At 42.3% G+C, this 22,217-nt stretch overlaps 1 protein-coding gene across 1 annotated transcript in view; it reads right to left on the minus strand.

Moving 5' to 3' along the window:
* syt7a (synaptotagmin VIIa) overlaps positions 1-22,217 on the minus strand; it is an 82,349-nt gene that overhangs the window by 41,977 nt on the left and 18,155 nt on the right. Inside the window, exon 2 of the mRNA XM_008300864.1 lies at positions 1,634-1,737. Within this exon, the coding sequence (XP_008299086.1) occupies positions 1,634-1,737 (104 nt within the window). The remainder of the gene's footprint in view (positions 1-1,633; positions 1,738-22,217) is intronic.

Raw genomic sequence — 22,217 nt, forward strand, 5'->3', positions numbered from 1 at the left:
AGTGAATGTTTCTGAAAGATTGGCTGTGACTTTGCACTTTGAATGTAGCAGTTAGTTATAGAATGGGCTGCAGCACTGTGTCAATGTGATTATTCCTGAGGTGTGCCGAGCTTAGTGGGCAGACATGGAGCAGGATTTCTGGAGAATTCAGACTTTTACTATTTTGCTTGGGCCCCTGTAGATGGAAAATATGTAGCTGCACATGAAAGCACCTTCAAGTTCCTGTAGCAACAACTTCAATTACTAACTCTTTTAATGATGAACAACAAAGATGTGGCTGATGGAGAATTTCTCACTTTGTAACAAGCATATGTTTTGAGCAACATTTGCTTTCTGGCACATCCAGCCTGCAGTGCGTGCAGTCCGCAGAGGGAGTCATGCAGATCCTTGCAGAACTTGGTAGGTGATACCATTTACATCGCACATAATCTCTTCCAGACACGAATGTGAAAAGCATGATTTGGCCTTCCTCAGAAAGAAAACATAAAGAAAGCAAAGCAAAACATGAGTGATGATAGTAAAGCTTGCCAGCTATAAATATTAGCTTCCTATATACTGAATGTCTCAGAGCACTAGTTTCAGTGGTGCAATGCATGTTCCACATTTTACAGCGCATGTGTCATGAGGCGTCAGAATAAACTGGTCCTGGTCTGGACTCGGCCTCACTGTGTCTTGTGTTGACAGTCTTGACTTGATCTTAACCTCTAAAAAGCTTGGTCTTATGCCAGTCTCAGTACACTCTGGTCTTGCCCATGACTTGGGCGTAGCTTAGGTTGTCTTGACCCACCAGATGTAGATCGTGGGTATAATCCTGCCTTTGGCCACACATTTCACATTACTTTTTCCTCTCTTTTCGCCATCGTACTGCTTTCTGAATCCCCTTCCCTATGGGAATCAACAACAGCCACCTCCGGAAAGCAACCTACCACACTGAACATTTCATTTTTTGCTGAAGGTTTGGGTTGTGAAATGATGCAGCACCGCTTGTTTTTGTTTCTTTTATCTTTTGGTTGAATTATCCATTTTAATGACAGTGCTCGACTCACTGCATGCAAATGTTCCACCAAAACAATCCCTCATCGTTATTTTGCGGGGATACCATCGACCCTTTCTGAGTTCAGCGCCGCCTGTGATTGCTTTGATGAAATGCCAACAAGCCACAGCCTGTTTTTCTCCTGTAGCAGAATCACAGTGAAGTGCAGTCAGACCATTCTGCACAGTGCTGTGTTAGTGCAAGAGACGTGATCGTGACAACCCGCTAGCTTATGCTAATATATGTCAGTGCTTATAATTGTAAGTGAGAGAGTTTCACTTGTAAATATATTTTTCCACAGCTGTAATTTTACTGATGCAATAGCCTGTTATAATGTCCTCATTAGTAACTGTCATGCAACACAAAATTCTCAATTCAGCAAGACTGCACATAATATTTGCACAGATTTTCATGATATTTGCACACATTGTCCTTCTCGCTACCGCACCGAAGTGTGTTTTTCCAGTTAACCCACAATGTTTATTAAGGCTCTCTGATTATTAAAGCATATTAGCGTGGCAGCGAATGTGACTGGAAGCTACAGTGTATCTGTTAGTGAGGCTTGTGTGTGTGTGTGTGTGTGTGTGTGTGTAAACTCACCAGCTTGCGTTGACACCAACCACAGACGCCACAAAGAGCCACCAGCCAAACAGCACACACTGTCACTGCGAGGGAGACCAGGAACACACTGAGGGACACGGAGCCTGTGCACACAAACACACACACACAGATACATACGTACACGGGGAAGGCAAGAAAGAGAAGGAAAACAACAGAGTGACGCTTTATTTTATTTTTGTTGCATACATGGAGATATTTTCTTCACCGTGTGTAAAGTAAAAACATGAGATCATAGCCACAGAGCTGATTGCATGCCATGGTGAATCATGTTGTCGGAGGGATGGGGTGGAGGGGGGCAAACCCAAAATAAAGCCGGGCCTTCTCCCTTCACGTTTAATTGAATAGCCAAGCAGAGCTGCCATTTTTACATTCTGTCACAAGAAGCTGAGAAATACAATCTCATCACTACCCCCTTCGTGCCGGAGCATTTCAATACCTTCTCAATAAGGACTGCAGCCAGGCATCACTCAGTGGCACACACATCACTGTCATGGTGTCACAGCTTGTTAACTGACAGGCTGAAAGTGGAGTGGGGGGGAGGAGGGAGGGTTGTTGGCGGTGGAGGGGGGAGAGAGAGGCTGGGCTGACAATACAAGAGAGCTCATGATTAATGGGTATCAGTAGATGCCCAGTGAGAGAGGTGGCTCTGGATGAGAGTCATAAAAAAAACATCATCTATCGCGTGTGTTTCGGTCCCTGTGTTTGTGTGTGAGAGACGGAGAGGATTCACACATTCTGTTTTAGATCGCACGTTCTCCACATTTAAACAATCGGATGGCCTTCCCTTTAGAGGACAAGGATGTACAGCCTCATTGAGATGGAGCTTTGATATTTGACACAGTGGGAAGGATGATAATGTATTCAAATCTCCTTCTAACAATTCTGATTCCTAAATAAACAGCGATAAATAGATGTCAGAATACATCTTCACATCGCTCGGCGACAAACACTGACAAACAGACGTGCTTTCCTTTCGATAACTGGGTTCGTCTTCTTTCCCAACTGCTGCCTGCCTTCCTTCCTTTGTTTGTCACAACTGGCCTTTTTTATCTAACTTCTATTTCGTATCTTTGACTTATTCTCCTCCTCATCGTCTCCTGTGGGAACGCATGAGCTCAGAAAGGAGGAACAGTTGAAGGTAAAGTTGTTTCATATGGAAAATCAGTATGGGATCAGTGCTGCCGTTCCACAGGTTTCCCTCAGCCTTAACTGCTGCCTTGAAGTCAATGTGACACCTGAGGCCACTTTAGAAAAGAGAGCGTGCACACAGAACAGTTAGGACCGTTGACAACAAACATAATGATTAGTTTCTGGCAGAGTCCTTTAAAAAAAAAAATCCTTGACAACTCAAATTACTACACAAGTTATGCCACAAATGGTTCTTTTGTACTACCAAAGAACTATTTAGTCTGTGCACTAAAAATTTTTGAAAATGGAAAAGAAAGTAAGAAAAAAAAGCAGGCTCTCTGATGGCACCACAGACTGTATACTCTGCAGGGAGATCTGTGAGACTTCTGGAAAGGATGAAATGTCTTGGTAATGTTACTTCTGTGAGTGTTTTTATTCTTTTAGGATTACTTTGTTGGTATTTTGCCTTGAGGTGCAGTAAAGACAGGCAACAGAGGTGGGAAATAACGTGCAGTAAAGGTTCAGCAAGCTGGGAATCAAACCAGAGACTCACTGCTGACGGCATTTGTGCACACATGGTGTGCACCTGAACCGCTTGTATCAGGCCACACACTTCTCTGAAATGTTTATGCTGTGCGTCCTAATTTCAGTCACAAAAAATATGTGCGCAACAATCATGCAAACAACTTAAAATATGCAGTACATGGTGTTGCCAGCTTCTTCTGTTCACCAGCTAATGGCTGGTTTATGCAATCCACCTCAGACGCTCATTAGAAGCCAATCATTAATATTATTTATTATTATTCAAACGTTGATTGGCACCATATTTGCAAGAGAGATGCAGTTTCTGATTGATCTAGCGAGACAACTAAGATTCCCCTGACACCACTGTAGCTGCCATAGTTAGGACCAGTCTTAATCCTCATGTCCATAGCAACCCAGCAAGTGGTTCTAAAGGAGCTGACTGTCCTTTGGGAAGAATGGACAGAGGAGGCCAAAGAAAACTAGAAAGCTGGGTATGCGGATTTGCTCGCTAAGTGTCGGAGGAAACCCTGCTGTGAATCAGAGGAAGTGGACTGGAGGGACACTATCTGCACCGGGTCCTGGGATTCTTGGGGGTTAGCGGGCTGCAAAGAAGAAGAGCCATGAGGAGCCTCTTAGAAAACACTGAAAAGGTTTGCCACTTGTTCTGGCTGAAGGGGGGTAAAGCATGGTGCAATGCTCCACCTGGTCACACAGTTTGATCATTTCAAATCATCTGATGTTAAGAGCAGAAACACGCGATGACCTCAGGTTCATCTCTGACAATGTGACCAGGTGGCACCATAAGGAGTATCAAAGAACTGCTAAATTCTTTATCTGTTTCCTGTGATTCACACCTACTCACGGGGATTAAAATTATATTTAAAGCATATGTGTTGCTGGTAGCAAACTCTGAGATATGTACTTGCACCTGTAAGACCAGCTGGTGATTTGATGTGACCCAGCAGTAATCTATGGAGTTTTCCAATAAACAAGTTTCCGCTCGCATTCACTGTTTCTCACCAAAACGAATTATGTGGAACCTTGACTTCTGACCTGTTAAATGCATTTCCCTCCACTTCAAGCTATTTACAAAAAAAATGTAAACCTGCGCTGCATATAAATGTATAAAACTGAGTAAGTACAGTTTATTTATACAGCACCTTTCCAGGATAAAAATCACAAAGTGCTTCTCAATAAAATAAAATACAATAAAACAAACATGAATGAGAGTGTTAGGGGGGGTAAAAAAAACATAGCCATAAAAGCCCGACTCTAACTAAAAGCTTGTCTGAATAAAAAAGTACTCAGCTGTTTTATTTAACGGAGTCAGTGAAAATCAATGCGATGTAAAGACAAGCGAAGCGCATTCTGTAGTCGAGGTGCCACCGCTTGAAAGGATCGATCCCCTGGGTGTTCAAATCTGGGGAACCACCCGCAGTCTCTGGTCAGATGAGCTAATGATGCTTCAAGTAGAGGAACGGGGCTTTAAGGTCTGAGATATACTGGGGAACGTGTCCATGCAGAGCCCTAAAAGTTAGCACCAGGGCTTTGAAAATGAATTTTAAAAATAACTGACAATCAATAAAAGACAATAAACCTTCCATTGGTTTCAGTTAAGAGCCTTGTAGCAACGTTCAGTACAGTCTGAAGGCAGCTATGTGCTGCTTAGTTGATCTTTCTAGGAGGTTTTCTGCCTCCTTGTCCTTTCTGCCACCTGTAGATGGTGGAGAAGTGTGAAGCCAAAGAGCAAACAAAACCTGAAGACACTCATAAAATTGACTCCATGAGGCTACTAGGGGTCAAAAACTCCACAAGGTACCTTCGACAGATCCAGATGCTTGCAGAGCTTTCTGTGGATTTTCAGGATAATAAGATAGAGATAAAGGGCATGTGTGTTAGCGCCAGCAGGAATTGAACTTTGCTCTCTGTGGTTGATGGAAACCTGCTCTTGTAGCTTTATCACCGAACCGATAAGAATCCTAAATATCTTAAACATTAAACGCTACATGAGTTTATCTCCTGACAACAGCGACTGACCCAGACTGGAAAAAAATACTCGATCCGACTTCAGTGATCTTGTTTTGATTGTAAAGATATAGATATAATCAGCATTATAGTCATTACAAGTGTCCCCCCATTATTTATCTATCTATCTTTATCTGCAGTGAGGGAGACTGCTGATGGTAAAGAGGCACAGGCATGCCCCCCTGAGGATGAGAGGGTCAGTGAAACACAGTCATCTCCTGAATGATGACTATCTCTATTCATAGACACTCAGAAATAGACACTACATACTCCGCTACTGTATATTCATAGTCAGGTCAATAAAGCTGAGTCCATTAGATGCCATGACATTAAAAAGGGTAGCAATGGATCTTAAATAAGGAGAGTTGAACTGGTCTCCAGCTAAGGGCATCTGGTAGCATCAGTGCTAAATGGCTCTGTGATGGATGTTTTGATCTGTGGAGAGTCAGGTGGATCTGTGAGAGCCAGCAGCTGATGTAGGGTCCTACGTCCTGTGTGCTCTCTGAAGGTCGGACGAAGGGGGGGGGGAGTAAAAAGCTTCCAACTAAAATGCAGCATCTAATGAAACCGTGCCACTGCACTCAGTAATGGACAGCAGGACTCGCACTTCATGGGTTGTATGTTCCTTTTTAGAAACTACAGAGAGCTATAGCGTGCAGGCTGTGCAGAGGAATAAAAGGAAGGAAATACACCGTGTTCGAGTATTAGAGAGATATGCAAATCTCCAGTACTTTGGCTGTGGAGAACAAGAGCCATCATTAGAGTAGGAAACGCTGGCGCGACATACAGCTATCCCAGCATTCGGGAGATTCAATTTATCTTTTTCTATGAACGCAACAAAACTTTTGGTTTGAAATAACATTAGCAAGGTGAAAGATAAAACAGGGTTTGTGTGCCGAAACTGAAAGAAAAATTCCATTCGAGAACAGCTAATGTGACAGGAAAAAAATCTTTACAATATTTAACCATGTGATGAAACAAAAGATGCTTTCACATGGAGGGTGGTGAATCACATCTAATGGCACCACTCAGTAAAGCTGACAAGTGAGCTGAACAAGCCATTGAACCCTTTGATCAGAAGCCTTTAGAAGTCAGAGCACTCTTGAACTTGAAAGTCGCTTGTTTGTTTTAGATTTCAGTGGCTATCTCTGTTATATGCACATAAAAGGGGAAATAAATGGCACCATGTAGTGGTGTGAGTGTGACAGTGATGTTGCAAATGAGCTTGCAATAAACCCTTCCGCTAAAGAGAACAACAAAGACCGAATCACACAGGCGATTAAATATAGGCGTTTAACAAGTAAGGAAAAGTAGAAAATATCAAAGTCCAGAGCCTTCAGTATGGAGTGCATAGCAGCAGTGAGTACAACAAGCATTGCTGTGGTTACACAGAGTGATGCTGCACAGGTAGGTGATCTGGTCCACATGCAGCGAGCTAAGCCAGGCAGAAAGGGACCAGTCCTCAGGGGTAGAAGGAATTGCTAATTGGACAGGCGGAACTGGAGCAGCGTCCAGTCAGCAAAGCTGCCACACCGCATCTTTATGCTCTGTCTGAGGTGGAGAGGGCAGTGCCTCAGAAGCTCTGGGTGCAAAGCTCATCGCCTAATCGCCACTTCAAAGTGCCCGCTTCTTTTACTTGAGCCTGGGTTCTGCCCTCTTTATAGCCACTGAGCTGCCGGGTAATCCTCAGATGTCACTCAGATGTCTTTACAGTCCGTCCCCTCTGAGCCACAGTCTGTGTGCGCAACAGCAAAGCGTTATTTACTTCCACTTATATTGTGATACAGACTATTGCAAATAGCCGGCATCTACCTTCTGGCTCAATTCTACACTGCAGAATATTGCTTTTGTTTTGCAGTCATATCCCAAGACAAAAGACTGGGTGGTAGTAAACAGCACATGCATACGAAGGCGTTCAAACTAAAATATTTCTCCCTTGCTCGTTTGCAAAAAAAATAATTTGTCGGAAGGTGCCTGTAATTGATTCCAGAGAGTGGATGTGGATAAAATGAATAATTACTATGGTTCCAGGTAAATAATGCAATTGTCAAATAAACTGATGAGGTGACATTTAACACAGTGAGCTCCGAGCTGGTTGCTACGAGTGCGGGGGCGTGCTCAAAGAATGACCCGCTGTTTTGGCATGTTTTATCCTTTACAGTGTTGTCGTAAAGCCAGCCGGTCTGGCGAGGCTCAATGGGCATTTGCTAGTGACAGAACGCCATTTCAAGTAGGATGGACGACAGATGATTGACAGCTCTCTCCTTCATGCAGACAACAATGTAAACCACTTGGTGGGTGGGTATTGGTATTTGCTTAAGAAAAACATGGCAGCTCTTCTGGAAATGTCAAATATCGCCTACACTTTCCTCTGTAATTCTTTTCGGAATCCATTCACAGTTGCAAAATTATGCATCATTCTCTATCTATGACACCTAGTTTAAGCAGTTGTTTACAAGGTTTGGGTGCATTGAAAGGTATCAAGTCAGGCAAGGCAGTCTACCAAAACACTTCCTGTACTTAGCTGATTCGTTCTGCATCCGGCTTGTTGTGAAATTCTCATTGGACGTTTTCATTTTACAGATATTTGCAATGTTATTCTATTATACTGATGTATATTTTGTGTATTTGCTGTACATCTTTAAAACAAAGCACTTCTTTTTATTCTGCAGACGGTCGCTGGTTTCACTTAACGTTAGTAGGGCATGATCCCAGCTATGAGACTGCTCAACACATTCAGTCGTATTTATGTTTTATTCATCCTGCTGTATGCTATTGTTTCACAATGAAACAGGGTAATTCATTTAAGTGCTGACAGGACTTTAAAATACACATTATTCTACTTGAGAGCAGCAAAAGACGATACACACATATGACACACATGCAGGGAGCTACACATTTGTAGCTGTGCGGTCATGTTTGCTTACTGTTGGTGTTCCTGAGTTTGACTTTCTAACATTATGTTACAGCTTGTGAATAACTTGGCTGTGGACTCTCAGTTCTTCATATCAATGCCACTACCACGTTATATTACCATGTAAGGATAATAGTGGGAAACCATTCAAACAACCTAATGTTCACTGCAATAGATCACCTCAAGCAAGTTTGCAGTATGGATGAAATGCAAATGAATCCCTGCGAGGTCTAAGTAACATCAATACATCAATATAAAAAGCTGTGGTATGGTTTTTGTTAGGATTGTTTTGCTCGTGCAATTTGCAGTAAATGTGGGGGGGCTGTTATTATCTTTTACTCGCTTAGAAGTCCCAGTCCACAGTGGACACTAGAGCCCCATGTGCTGCAAATCACAGGGATATGTAGAGGAACCAGTGAAATTTTGACAGGTGGAGAGCACCTGTGGTGAGAGTGAGTGTCTCTTGCATCCCCTGTAGGCAACAGGGAGCTTTGCCGGTTTTCTGTCCCTATATGCTCCCTGTGGCTCAGCTGCTGCTCTGCTGTGCTGTCACAGAGGCTGTTTCACAGCAAGAGTAAAAGGACTGCCTCCCACGTCTGTCTCAGTTGAGGGAGAAGATCCAACTCAGTCCAGTGACAAGCCAGGCTGGACTTTGACCAACAAGACATCACGTGACACTTGCCGGGTGTCACCTATAATGGCACCATCATCCTATTAGCACCTCTGACAGTGAATGGGCGAACTGCCCATAAAACCCAACAAAATCTGGAAAATGGAAGTGCAAATGAACTGAAGCTGTGATAATGTTTGAATACATTTCCAATAAGTTTGGTATTTTTCTGATTCTGACACAGCTGATGTTTGCAGCACTGTATGAAATCTAACCTAAAGGTATTCTGTGTAGGCTTCTTATAAACATATGCTATATTAACATTTAGTGTTACTTTCCTGATGTGTGTATCCGTGTGCTTTACCACACATGACTCCTTACTCTTAAAATACATTCGAAATAGATTTTCTATTAGATGTCAAACTTCTCACAGGGTACTTTTAAAGCTGGGTTGGCATCACTGGGTTAAACTTCCACAGTAACATTTCAGCATATTCAATTAATTTGGTCTGAGATTTTCGGCTTTAGAGAATCTTACTCATGATCACAATCACACGCCAGAGAGAGGGCCTGATTCCTATTGGCAAATGCAGAGCCACCTCGTTTCAAACATTGGAAAGATGGAAAACTAGAAAAGCAACCAGAAAAGAAATAAAGACGGACTTTTCAAAAAGAGAGTCTGACAAACACAGTACAACACACATGGCATGACAAAACATACTCACAGTGTTTAAGTTACGTTTATAAACTAAAATATCCAGACCTTGCCTTTCCTCTCCTTGACAGTAAATCTGCAAACTTCATTTTCCTGTAACATCTAAATGTGTTGCTGAGGCTGGTAGTTAGATTGCATAAGTAGATTTACCATCCCAGCTGGCAATGAGTCTCTATTGTGAATGTTGCTAATAGTTGCAGCCTTCCTTGCAAACCGTAGCCAAAGGCTGATGGCTAATTAAATTCCATGTTTATGATTAGGCTTGTGATGCATATGAAGCGCAGGCCTTTGCCTGTGCTGTCCTGGAGGGAGGAGGTTTAGGACAGAGAGGGAAGATCTGCAGGAGGAATGCCGCATTTTCAAAGTCCAACTCCTGCCTACCCCAGCTTTAAAAACTACAAAAGAAACGACACGCTGTAATGTTCTTACGTGTCTTAGGCAAATACTGCACTGAATAATGTATGAGCCCTTCATATACCTTAGACATTTTCAACAAATACATTACCCACAAAGAGAAATACTGTTTTCTTATCTACTGTATGCTAATAGTAAATACTCAGGAGTGCCTTTGAAAACAGCCAGCAGCCTGCTTACTGTAAGATGCTCAATGAATTGACTGAACAGCTTAGCTCCTGTGCAGTAAACAGGTCCGTATAACAGAGTCAGAGTGACATGCTTCAATAAAAACAAAAAGTGCTCGATTGGTGAATTTCTTTGAAACATACATGAATAAAAGGACACACAGAATCGGGTTCTTCTCCTGTAGGCTTCTTTACAGTCTGGGTGTCTATTTGGATCCATGAGTTTCATTTTTAAGAGCCCCGTCCCTTCATAAAAACACGGCACCATGCTGGTAGCTGTGTGATATCAACACGTTGATTTTGCACAATTTTTCTTTAATGTTGTGATCACAGCGGGAGGTAAATGAATATTATCTCTTTTTAATTCTGATTGAATGAGAGATAAAGCTAACAGTTTGGTTACATCTATTTCTCCTGCGCCTTTGATAAGGACTTGATACTGTATGCATGGTCTGATCTATCATATAATCTATCACTGTCTCTTGCCATGATTTCCCCTCCTAGCTCTGCCTCTGAAAGACAGAATTAACCGCTTAGATTGAAATGAATGACTTTCATATGTAAGCCCACAAAGACCCGACACATTTACCAACGGCTCTCTCCCCTGCCGTCTAACAGGCCGACTTGTATTTATAAGTGGCCCTGTCTCGCATCAAACACACATTAATAATGAATTACAGTCATATATCACAGGATGACTCCAAACACTTCTTTAAAAGAGGTTAACCCATCTGTCTGCCTGGACATTGTTTTAGTGTTGGTATTTGTCAGTGCAGTTTATCAGCTAATTATCTGTCAGGACCAAAGAAATAATATAATCACGGATTCAACTTCTCATCAATTGTGCCTCTTGACCTCTCTGCTCCTTCCTGAGTGCTCTTCCCACTTTTCACCTCCTGAGTGTCACACTGGGATAAATGACTGTTATATATTGCAGAAACCTGATCAAGCTGAATGAGCTTCTCGTGGCCCCTGAGCTTTAGGATGTTATGGCTGCTTCACACAGTTACAAACAACCTATTATTCACCAGTCCCACTGATGCCCTTGACTTTATTGATTTAACTCTACGTCGTGGCTGCTGATGCTCTGGAGGTGGACTAGTGTCCATCTCAGTAATGAGTTTGTGAGCTGTAAACATAGTCAACCATGACTACCATTATTCCAGGTTTAGGGGAATTGAATTGCCTGTATATACCTTTCATTATTTGTTCTAAACAGGGCTCGCAGCAAACAACTGCTTAATGAACTGTTCGTCCCTGGTGTCTCCTTCTTTGTAAACATTTTCAGTATGTTCAATGTTACCCAAACTGGCCATTTATTAAGCCCCTTTATGGGAGGTTTTACATCTGTCAAGCTTTCCATTCTCACATGATAAAAGACGGAGGCAAACGTCAACAGGTCTGAGGCAAAGAGTCAGCATCCTTCAGTTGATGGGAGATTTTCTTGTATTCATTTTTGCCATATGTGCCACACTGATTATGTCAATTAATCCTCTGAACTCCAAAATCCACGGGTAGGTTTTTGTTTTTTTTAAATTGCCAAAATTACACCATTTATCAAAGTCCTTGACCTAATTAAATGTGATGCGCCGTTCCATTGGAAAACCAATCTAAGCTTAAAATTGTGATATTTCATCAAGATCACTTTATTTTACATGCCTCATCCAAAATATTGCCAAAATTATATTGCTTGCAATACACAGAATCTGTAAAAAAAAAAAAAAAACTTCAAAAAAAGAAAAATTCTGCACTCCTCAGGACAACTATGAAGTCAATAGAGACTAAACTGTGTTTCTAATAATAATTGATCAGACTTATATAGCGCTCTTCTAGACACTCAAAGACGCTTTGCACTGTCAATTATTCATTCACAGACATTCATTCCAGTGGTGGTAGCTACGATTGTAGCCACAGCTTCCCTGGAGCAGACTGGCAGAGGCGTGGCTGCCATTCTACACCTACGTCCCCTCCGACCACCACCTCAAACAATCCATTTATACACCAGGCAAGGTGGGTGCAGTGTTTTGACCAAGGACACAACAACCACGACACAGGTTACAGGGCGGAATCGAACTGCTGACCTTTCGACCAACCCGCTCTCCCACCTGAACTGCAGGTTGTGTTTACAGAGCACAGAGGAGACAAGTATGGAAACATATTTAATATATAAATACTTAAATATCTATACTATGTAGGGTTAATATTTTTTTTCCAATTGAGGGCATCACCTAGGGGTACTATGAAACATGTTGTCCATGTTGATTCTAGATTTTTTAAATTTTTGTAAAATAAATAATCAATGGAATTATTTTTTCTTTTAAAAAATTTGAATTGAAAAAATATAAATTATGAGTCATTTTTGAGTTTTCTCTACTACTAGCCAGCTCTGTGGTTGTACTCTTTTCTTAGAGGTGCAGAACTTTATACTGCAGTGATAAAAAGACAAAAACACCCCCCAAAAAACTTTTCAGTTCAGAGGACTGAGTGCCATCTCAAATCTGGTCTCAAGTCATCCCTATTACATTCATTTTATTAGCCCGCAAAATATATTACCTACTGTACTTAGTTCATGATACTTAGATCAGCCACAACAGTTAAACCTCGTGGATCGGGCTGGTTTCAGTGCATCTCATGCATCTGGCTTCTCCAGTCAGTTGGTAATCTAAGGAGTTTGGAGGCTGTGTCAGTTTCTTGGGCTCTTTTTTGTGTTCCTGGGCAGTTTTTGTAGTGTGGCAGAACAGACTGTCCTCCTGAGGGAGTCATCGCCATAGAGAGTGTGTGCTTGGTCTGCATGAATATTTACGTGGGCAGTAAGTGTAACATCCACATGAATGCCAGGACTCAAGGGTTCCTTGCAGAATATTGCATTGTAAGGAGATGTTATTCACTTCAACAGTTGGTCGTTCTAATGTTGTGGCTGATCAGCTTAAGTTCTTTGGTCCATACAGTAATATAGTCACTACTATGAGCACTCTACCAGATGTGCTAACAACTGTAGCCTACATTAAACACAGTTTAATCCATTTCTTACGCTTACATATTTCCTTTTCTTTTTTATTGACTTTGGAGTGGTAAGAAGTCCATCCATCCATCATCTATACACCGTTTAATCCTCACTAGGGTCCCAGGGGGCTGGAGTCTATTCCAGCCAAATCGGGGCGAAGGCAGGGGACACCCAGTCGCCAGTCTATCACAGGGCTACACTTTGAGACAGACAACCAAGCACACTCATATTCACACCTACGGACAATTTAGAATCACCAATTAACCTCAGCATGGTTTTGGACTGTGGGAGGAAGCTGGAGAACCCGGAGAGAACCCACGCTGCACGGGGAGAACATACAAACTCCACGCAGAAAGTCCTTCGCGAACCGACGACCTTCTAGCTGTGAGGCAACGGTGCTAACCACCATGCCACCTTGCAGGCCAGTCTTCAAAGTCTTTAACTAAATTAAAGTTGTACCATTACTACGGTGTACATCACTCCAATACACTGAGAAGCAGAAAGCATGACGGACCTGCTCTGTCTGCTCACTGCATTGCTGCAGACAATCACTGCAGTTAGTCAAACCTAAAACATTTTATTATTCCACTTTCTATCTCTCATCTCATCTCTAATTTTCATCAAGGCCTAAAATGGTTATAGCCTTGTGTCGTTGCCAAACATTTTTCCTGGCTCCCCCTGACTTCCTCCTCCCACTCAGTGTTCGCTTTCTATCACCTTCTTCTCCACCGTGCTCTACTGTAACTTCTAATTCATTGCTGTATCCCCCCTTTTTGCCATATGTGTTGAAAGTTACAGCCTTTCTAAAAATGTGTGCACGCACATGTGCTCAGAGCTGCACACACCAACACGCACACATATTCTTCCACTTGACACAGCTTAAGCGCAGTGACATGAGTGGGAACGCATGCACTTTAGGGATGTGAAGAAACCAACAAAGTGGAGAGACAGAACAGTGCAGGAAAAAGCAGAGTGGGAGTGAGGGAAGAGGGACTCAACTGTAATGCTATTGAGAAGCAATTTGTGAAGCTTGTGCATATGCATACAGGCCTACAGTCCCCATCTGCCCACATCATCAGCTCACTGCTGGTGACATCAACCAAGACAAAGAGGTCTCGGATGCTCCAGATGTATTATGTGGGTGGTATTATAAAATCTAATCCAAGTCAAAGTCAATTGTATTTGCCTAAGGATACAGAGTTGCATGTATCCGCGGTATGCGTGAGCGTCTGTGTGTGCATACCTCTGCATTTTTTATATCTATGTCCGATTTCCAGGGCCACTCCGCCCATGAAGAACATTAGCCTGAATATTCGCTGTCTTTCAAAACTGGGAAAACAATTATTGAGGGTGTAATTAAAGTATTGGCAGGACAAGTGCAACTTTAATTGAATGACAGCTAAATGACAGTTAAATGACAGTGAAGCAGCCCAGTCTCAGCATATCCGTTATGGTTTATATAAAATCTCATCAAAGACCACGCAACGACACAATGAGCTTAGCTTAAGGCGTTTACGAGTATTCACATCCAAAACAGACACACATCTCGCGAGCAAAGTTCATATGAAAATGCCAGACGGACTCCATTTGTTGTAAATTAATTAATTTTGATTTATGATTACCTGGAGGCCTCTACCTTTGCCTTCTTCATTCAATTAAAGGCCACTTGTAAAAAAAAAAAAAAAAGGACTTTATTACTTGTCTGGACAGACCAAGCAATAAAACCTGAGGACACAGCAAACTGTGCCTTCTAGCTGGAAGGTAAAGTGTTGACATAGCCCCTACCAAGCCAAAGTCATCTCCCTTTGGACTCAATAAAAAAGTTGTTAAATAGCTGACCTCAAGCGACCCGATGCCACCCTCATGTGTCTGTACGTCTGCCTATATGTGTCTTTGTTTTTCTCCAAATGGCACTCACTTTCCCTGGAGTCAAATCCTCACACAGACTAACTCCAGCCGGTGTGACGATCTATCACTCTGCCTCGCCTGTGACCAAAACCTTCTCACAACTGGTGTCAGGAGCGCTGATGAGAGGAGGAAGTAAAAGTGTACGACAGCTAAGTGAGAACGAGAGCGAGGGGTTACTTCAGGAGAAGTAATGGCTCTGGTGTGTGTGTGTGCAACAGGGAGGCCAGTCAAACTGTAATTTAAACTGTCATAGGAGCTCAGAGGGAGAAGTTCCACTACAGGGTGCATTATGTTTGCTCAGTGACTGCTGCTCTCATCTGATTGAAAAGAAAAATCCCACCTCCCCTGTGAGCCCCTCTGCCCCCTCTCAGGTGACCTTTCTCGTCACTTGGCTGTGCATTAACAGTAAAGCTCCACTATAGTCAGAGCGATCCTGTCCACTCCGGTGCTGTGGACTGAGCAGAGGCCCCGGGGACAGCGCTGCATTGGCTCTGAGTCAGGAGGAGATTTAAATACCCCTCTGCTTTTAGACTCCAGCTGGAGTGACACCACAGAAAATAACCCTTATTAGCATCAGCCAATGTCAAAGGAAGGACAAATTAAAGTAATGAGAAATATCCTATAACTTCTACTGTACATTTTAATGTATCTCCCGCCTCAGTTTCTTCCAAAAAACACATTTGATAATTAAAGACAAAAATGAACATGAGGCACGTTGCCCAAAATGAAGTTCCACTTTCTGCAGGCAGACAGTTCCATATAAACATAATTTGCAACTATAAGCACTATAAGGGTCATCTTGGAAGGGCCTTCATTCTGTCTGTTGCTTGAGCGCTCATTGATGTGTTTGCTTGTATAGCTGTCAACAATTTACAGCTGGGTAGTACCCAGCAGACTGAGACTTATTGACGACGCCACGCAGCTGCTCGCTTCCAGCAGGATACAGTCAAGAGCTCATGGGAAATATAGTTTTCCACAGCTACCGGTCCTCGCGGCCTTCACTTCTGCAGGGAGCGGCCTGTAATTTTCCTTTCACATTAACTCAATTACACAGCACCTGAGGACGCTTTAGCCCAGCTCCACTTTGTAATAACATGTCTTAATTCTTCCTCGCAAGCATATTAATAGTAACCGTTGTGGCGATGCGATCACAGAGGGGCTGCTGCTGCTGCTGCAGTCAATATCACCTTGGTGGTATAGATTGGGAGTGGCCATAATACCTGCAGTACCGTGCATGTCACTGTTTGTCACGTCAGCCAATACAGCAGAGCTTTCCATCTGGCTGGCAGGGCAGCGGAGAATTAATGGCAGGCTTGGCTGCCATTAAGCCGAGTGATACACACACACAGAGCTCTCACACCTACTTGACATTATCACCCTAACATCATGACAAGGATGTCATTTGGCTAACTATTGCTGGCGTAGCTGAGGGGGAAAATAATAGCGGGAGTGTGAGTTCAGGCTGGAGAGGAATTAATAGCGAGAAAGAGACGAGATTTAAGTTATTACTGGAAATCACCGTAGATGTCTCTTCTGGCAGAGTAATAATGGGCAACACAGCATTTCTGCCTCAAATATATAATTAAATGGGGAAAGCGGTGGCGTGTTGCTTTCCATCACTTCCTCAATTTACTTGACAGCCTCTTGAGGGCGCACGGCACTGACCAGGCCACATGCAAAATAAGTTGTCACAAACAATCTCACTGGCACCGCGACTATTATTTATTGTAATTGGAATGAAAAACAAACGCTCTGAACGAACCTGATCCGCGGATGATTAATTAACTCGCTTCAAAGAGCTATAATTCTCGTCATGTGTAATGGGCCGGATGAAATAGGCAAAGAACAACCGATGCTGTCGAGGCAGCCTCTCAGCCTCGTGTCTCTATGAGGTCTGTTTGATTAATAAAAGGACAAATGGGGCAGTTGTGTGATTTGTATGCATCCTGACCTTTAAGCCAATCGAGGGGCTCTTGAGAAGACATTCAGAAACAGTCTCAGATCGGAGGCTCATGTTAGATCCGATTTAGATGTATCGAACAGAGGTTGTGCAGAAAAAGCACTCATATGAGCTGATTTCTTTGGTTAGGAATGAGTTCTGTTTGGTGGAGAAAGGTGGGAGGACATTTTTAACAAAGCTATTGGCGAGGCATTCCTACACTCACATCTTTCCACAGTAGTGCGTTTAAAAACCGCTGACTTTGGAGCCTCCTTATTTCTATAAAATTGTTATTATTAACTATAACAAATGTTTTTATTTTACAAACTGGAGCTTGTTGGTCCTTCATACTGACACATGTATGTTTAACATACAAGGACCGCCTTGTTTGAAGTTATGTATATGGACTGCAAATGAAAATAAAGCTGGGACTAGTTTCAGGGATCCTAACATTCTGTCGGTCAGTCTCTTATTAAAGGAACTACAATGAAATTTAATGCAACAGTGACATTCATGGTTCCCAGAGGATAAGCCCCTTTGACTTTGGTGCTTTGCTTTGCATTCCTGTGGCTAAATTCAGTGTTACAGACCTGAGGGGTGTACTGCAAAGCAACAATAAGGAGATAGTGAGTTTTGTTAAGCCTGAAGCCAGAGTTTTTAATATCACAAAGGTGGCTCTTTTTAAACATGACTAAACCATTAAAGTTCATTTGCATAAGTTGTTCCGTAGGAGGTTCCAATCAGAGTTTTAAATTGGCTGTAAGAAGCGCCATCCTCTCATCACTTGCTTTCCTGAAAATTCTTTAGAAGTAAAACAGATTCTCAGCTAACGAGATGCGTTACATCTGCAAACCTGTTGATCTATACGTTAGTAATCCCACCGAACAAAGCCGAGCAGTTACAGCAGCACAAACTGTATGCATTGAGTTGCCACGGAAACCTACATGTTTTTAGTTGATTAGGCAGAAAATGCATCAGTATGTTTTAATGTTTTGTCCTGATTTCTGACAAGTGAACTGTACACTAAAAAACAGAGTAGAACATTGATTATCCTATTGGTATTTAATACAGAGAACACTCAATCAATAACATTCATTTCCCTTTGATTTGGCCAAAAACTGAAGTGATATCATTCATTATGAAACACTACCAGACCTAAATGCACTTCTTGAGTAAGTAAATAAATAAAATAAATAAATCAGGGTTAAATGTATGGAGTGTAAAGTTTAAAAGCTCTAATGTGCAGCTGTCAGATTGGAAATAAGCAGCTGCATTGAGAGTGCACTGAGTGGAAAAATAAATGTATGAACGTACACCATTAACAGTTTTCGACTGACACTCCTCTCTCGCATTATTTGCACGAACAGCGCTTTTTACCAGAATAAATTTTTAGATCCCTCATAGCTCTCCATTATAACAGCCTGTTCCTCTTGACTGAAGTAGGCGACATGCCATCGCTCCATTTTGTGCAAAAAGAAGAGCCAAATGACGTGTCAAACAGACCTTTCCATGTGAACGTGCACAGAGTCTGGTGAAAAAAACTTGAGTTAAGAAGAACAGCTGATAACCAATGTTGTGATGCCTGTTTTAATGATCTTACTATATATACTTTGACATGTGCTGCCACCTTCTTGGCCAGGTCACCCTTGTAAAAGAGATCCTGGATCTCAATGGGTCTCAACCTGGTTAAATAAAGGTAAAAAAATAGCAAAGGAAATGAAATTTTCTTTGATCAGGATTTTAGGTTTTGTCAAGCCAGCTAACACACAGAAAGCCTGGCTTTGTCAAACTTGCTTTACCTGACACTCCTCTGCTAATGTTCTTATGCCTAATGGGAAATCTTCTCCCTCCATCTGAAAATAAAAAAAATATTTCTACAAAACACACAAGAACAAAAAAAATGTCTAATAGGTATGCAGGGCCAGTCTACACCAATAAGACTGCCAATTTAATATTTCTGCAGACCTCAAACCGTAAATGATTTGGACAAAGTAAAACTTTAAAATGCAGATGCAGAGATTGTTGCCTGGTGGTGAAGTGACGCAGCAACGCCAAGTAAAGATATATGTGCTTACCAAACATAAAAAAAACAGATATTTGTAAAAGCCATTGTTGTTGTTGTTACATTTGTATGCTTATTACACAAAGAAACAACTGGCAAATGCTCAAAAGCTCTACTTTACATTTTGATGATCATGTCCCCACAGATATACATAAACAAGAGTGTTTTTAAAATGTTCACTTTTGAAGGCGTTTGAGTATAAAATCTCTGTTTAAGTGATGGAAAAATCTTGAAAAACATCCACATAAGTGTGGACAAGGTCAAAACATTATATCACAGGCACTGCTACTGCATAAAGTCAAACCGTGAAGTCATGTTGGGAAGGTAAAATTAATATTGAATCAAGCACTTAAAAGCTTTGTGGTCATGTTGAGACTAAACTCAGTGCTTGTGTTTGAAAATCAGCGGCTATTCATAAGTTAATGGAACGGTTTTACACAAATCTCTAGTTATCTAATGGAAATGTGTAAAGTGGCAACACCATACCATTTCAACACATTAAGTGATGCGCAGATAAAATGCAAGGTTCAAGGGGGAGTATGTGTGCGTGTGGGTATGTGTCCACGCTTGTTTGTGCGATTGTAGCCGAGCCGTGCTCAGCCTGTGGATGCAGGGTGAATCACCAGGCGGTTCTGGAGGATTCCTGTGTGGGCTTACCATCATGGAGAATGGGATCTGAGACAGGGGAAAGTGGCGCACAGCGTACAACACAAAGATTTGTGCTTCCCCCTTTGGTGAAATGACAAGTGGCACTTTCACAGCGTTTCTGGGTTACGTGTGGTTGAACGGTGGAGTGGTCATAAAGAGATGATGTAATAATATGTAAAGGTTGAGGGTGGTGGCGGTGCTGCGGGGGGGGAGGGGGTCCAAAGTGTCACTTCTTTCTGCATCTGGACTGAAGAGATTGTGCAAACCTCTGCTCAAAAAGCAGCACCCAAAATAGGATTAGTCAAGAGCAAGTAAAAAAAAAATAAAAAATCAAACGCAGAGGAGTGCCAGCATGCCCTACCTCCAGGCTGTGCTAGTTGGGGTCTGGCAGGCTGGAGGCTGTGGAGGGGGGAGGGGGAGGCGGCGACCACGCGTGTGGCTGTCTGTGGCGATGCAGCCTGGCTGGAGGAGGACAGTGAGCGAGCATGGGCACGCAGGCCTACAGATGCTCAGGGCTTTTCATTAGCCTGCTTTCCCCCCACAAAGCCAAAATAGGAGCAGGCAGGGTTCACTCCTTACTCACAACACTTATTTCCCCCTAAAACAACCGTGAATCCTTTCGCACTTCATTACTGACAGAGACTTGCCAAGTAGGTGACGGATTGATAGAAAGAATTAGATAATAAATTATATATAGGATGTATACGGCACACTGCTTCCTGGCACACGTCTGATTTTGTCTGTGGGAAGCTGCAACCGCTGCTGAATGGAAAAAAGCTATTTGTGCTCAGCCACAGATTTACAGTAGAGACAAGAAAAGCTGTTTAGTAGCTCCCCTCATGAATTGACTTCAAAACATTGTCCAAGCTGTTTGCACCAAACAAACAACTTGTCGTGCTATATGCATGTAGTACAAAGTTGACGCTGACCCCACAGCGCTCGCATGCAGTCGGGAAAGGCACTTGCTTTCACACTACACTGAATATGCAGTCACATGCATCACTGACCACCGTTGATGCTGTTTGAGCAATTTGATCGCAGGAGATCCTCAAAGCTGTTTTAGTGCACCTGTATTAAGAGCTGCTCCCTGAAGATTAGATCGCCCAACATGCATTTTAGGTCAGAACGCAAACAGAGCCTCAGTGAGGAGGGTCAGCCATAACAAGCATGCACACAGCCCTAATTCTAGTTATATTCCCATTAGAGCTGAATACCAGGAAATGAGATCCCAGCTTTTCCCGGAAATTCTTGCCAAAGACTACATCTGAAGTTGAAAAGCAGTTAGCACAGTGTAAGTGGATCAATTTTCTGCTGCAGAACTTTCATATAGTTGTGTGTCATGCTAAATTGGCAGCTTTTAATCCAGCTGCACGGCAAACACATTTTGTATGAATGAAGCGGAGGATAAACCTGTAAACAGACGCTCAACACGTGTCTTCATTAGACATGCAGGCCTCCGTTTCTTAAACAGACTTAATTCAACAAGTGGAGTATCACATGCATAGGTCTGACATTACATCCAAACATCCAACAGCGATGCCTCAAACCACTGACACGGCACAATGGATGCATGCATTGACTTTTCCTTCCCTCATCACTGCACACGGTAGTAAACTGAGGGCAGCTTTGTAAGCATGGTCCAGCACTCAGACATATTCAAACTGGCTACTCTGGAAATCAGAGCATCAAATAATAATGAAAGGTCGACACAATTTAAGATCAGGGCACCGTCAAGAGCAATCACTAAGATCAGAGTTCCTTCACACTTCTCATTTCAAAATCCATTATTTACAGATTTCTTCTTTTTAGACCATATTCTAGATCTGAATAACATCAGCTGGATATTCATCATGTTAAAAATTTGTTTTAAAATCCAGCTATTACTGTGTATGTTGCATTCTGACGATGAATGCCAGAAGATTGTAGCTCTGCCAAAAGAGGAATGCTGCTGCCTATAGCCTTTTTTTATTTCACTTAACATACTGAATAAATCATAACATATTATCGTTCCCTTCATATTTTTTGTCTAATTTATAAACTACAACTGAAAATGAGTTGAAAATAGTGAAATAGCTACAATTTGGGCGTATGTGCAGCCTTGTTTATTCACTGCTCAAATGGAACGCAGCCATAGATGTCTGACAGTCTGTTTGCTTCTCAGCTACAACACCTGATTATTTACAACGTTATGTAGATGTGCAATTCAAAGATATCACCGCGTTTTCTTCCAAACTAATCTGACTGTGGATGTCAGTTATAAGGCTGCCTTGCAGGCCGTGACGTAGAGGCAGCTCTGCTCAGGAGCGTGTGTTCACTTACGCTACCAAATTTCTCGCCTTTCATCAAGCTCGCTCTGACCTGTGCTCTCTCGCACAGCGGTAAAGATGTCGGCTGTGCTGGCTGCCTGCTCCGAATTGCATGAAAAAAAAAACACAATCAATTTGTAGAATGTAATAGAAATTCTGAAATTTAGATTTTAGAAAACAGAACAGGGGCAACAGCGA

This window comes from Stegastes partitus, unplaced genomic scaffold, assembly GCF_000690725.1.
Source record: "Stegastes partitus isolate 25-593 unplaced genomic scaffold, Stegastes_partitus-1.0.2 Scaffold1601, whole genome shotgun sequence".
Lineage (NCBI taxonomy): Eukaryota > Metazoa > Chordata > Actinopteri > Pomacentridae > Stegastes > Stegastes partitus.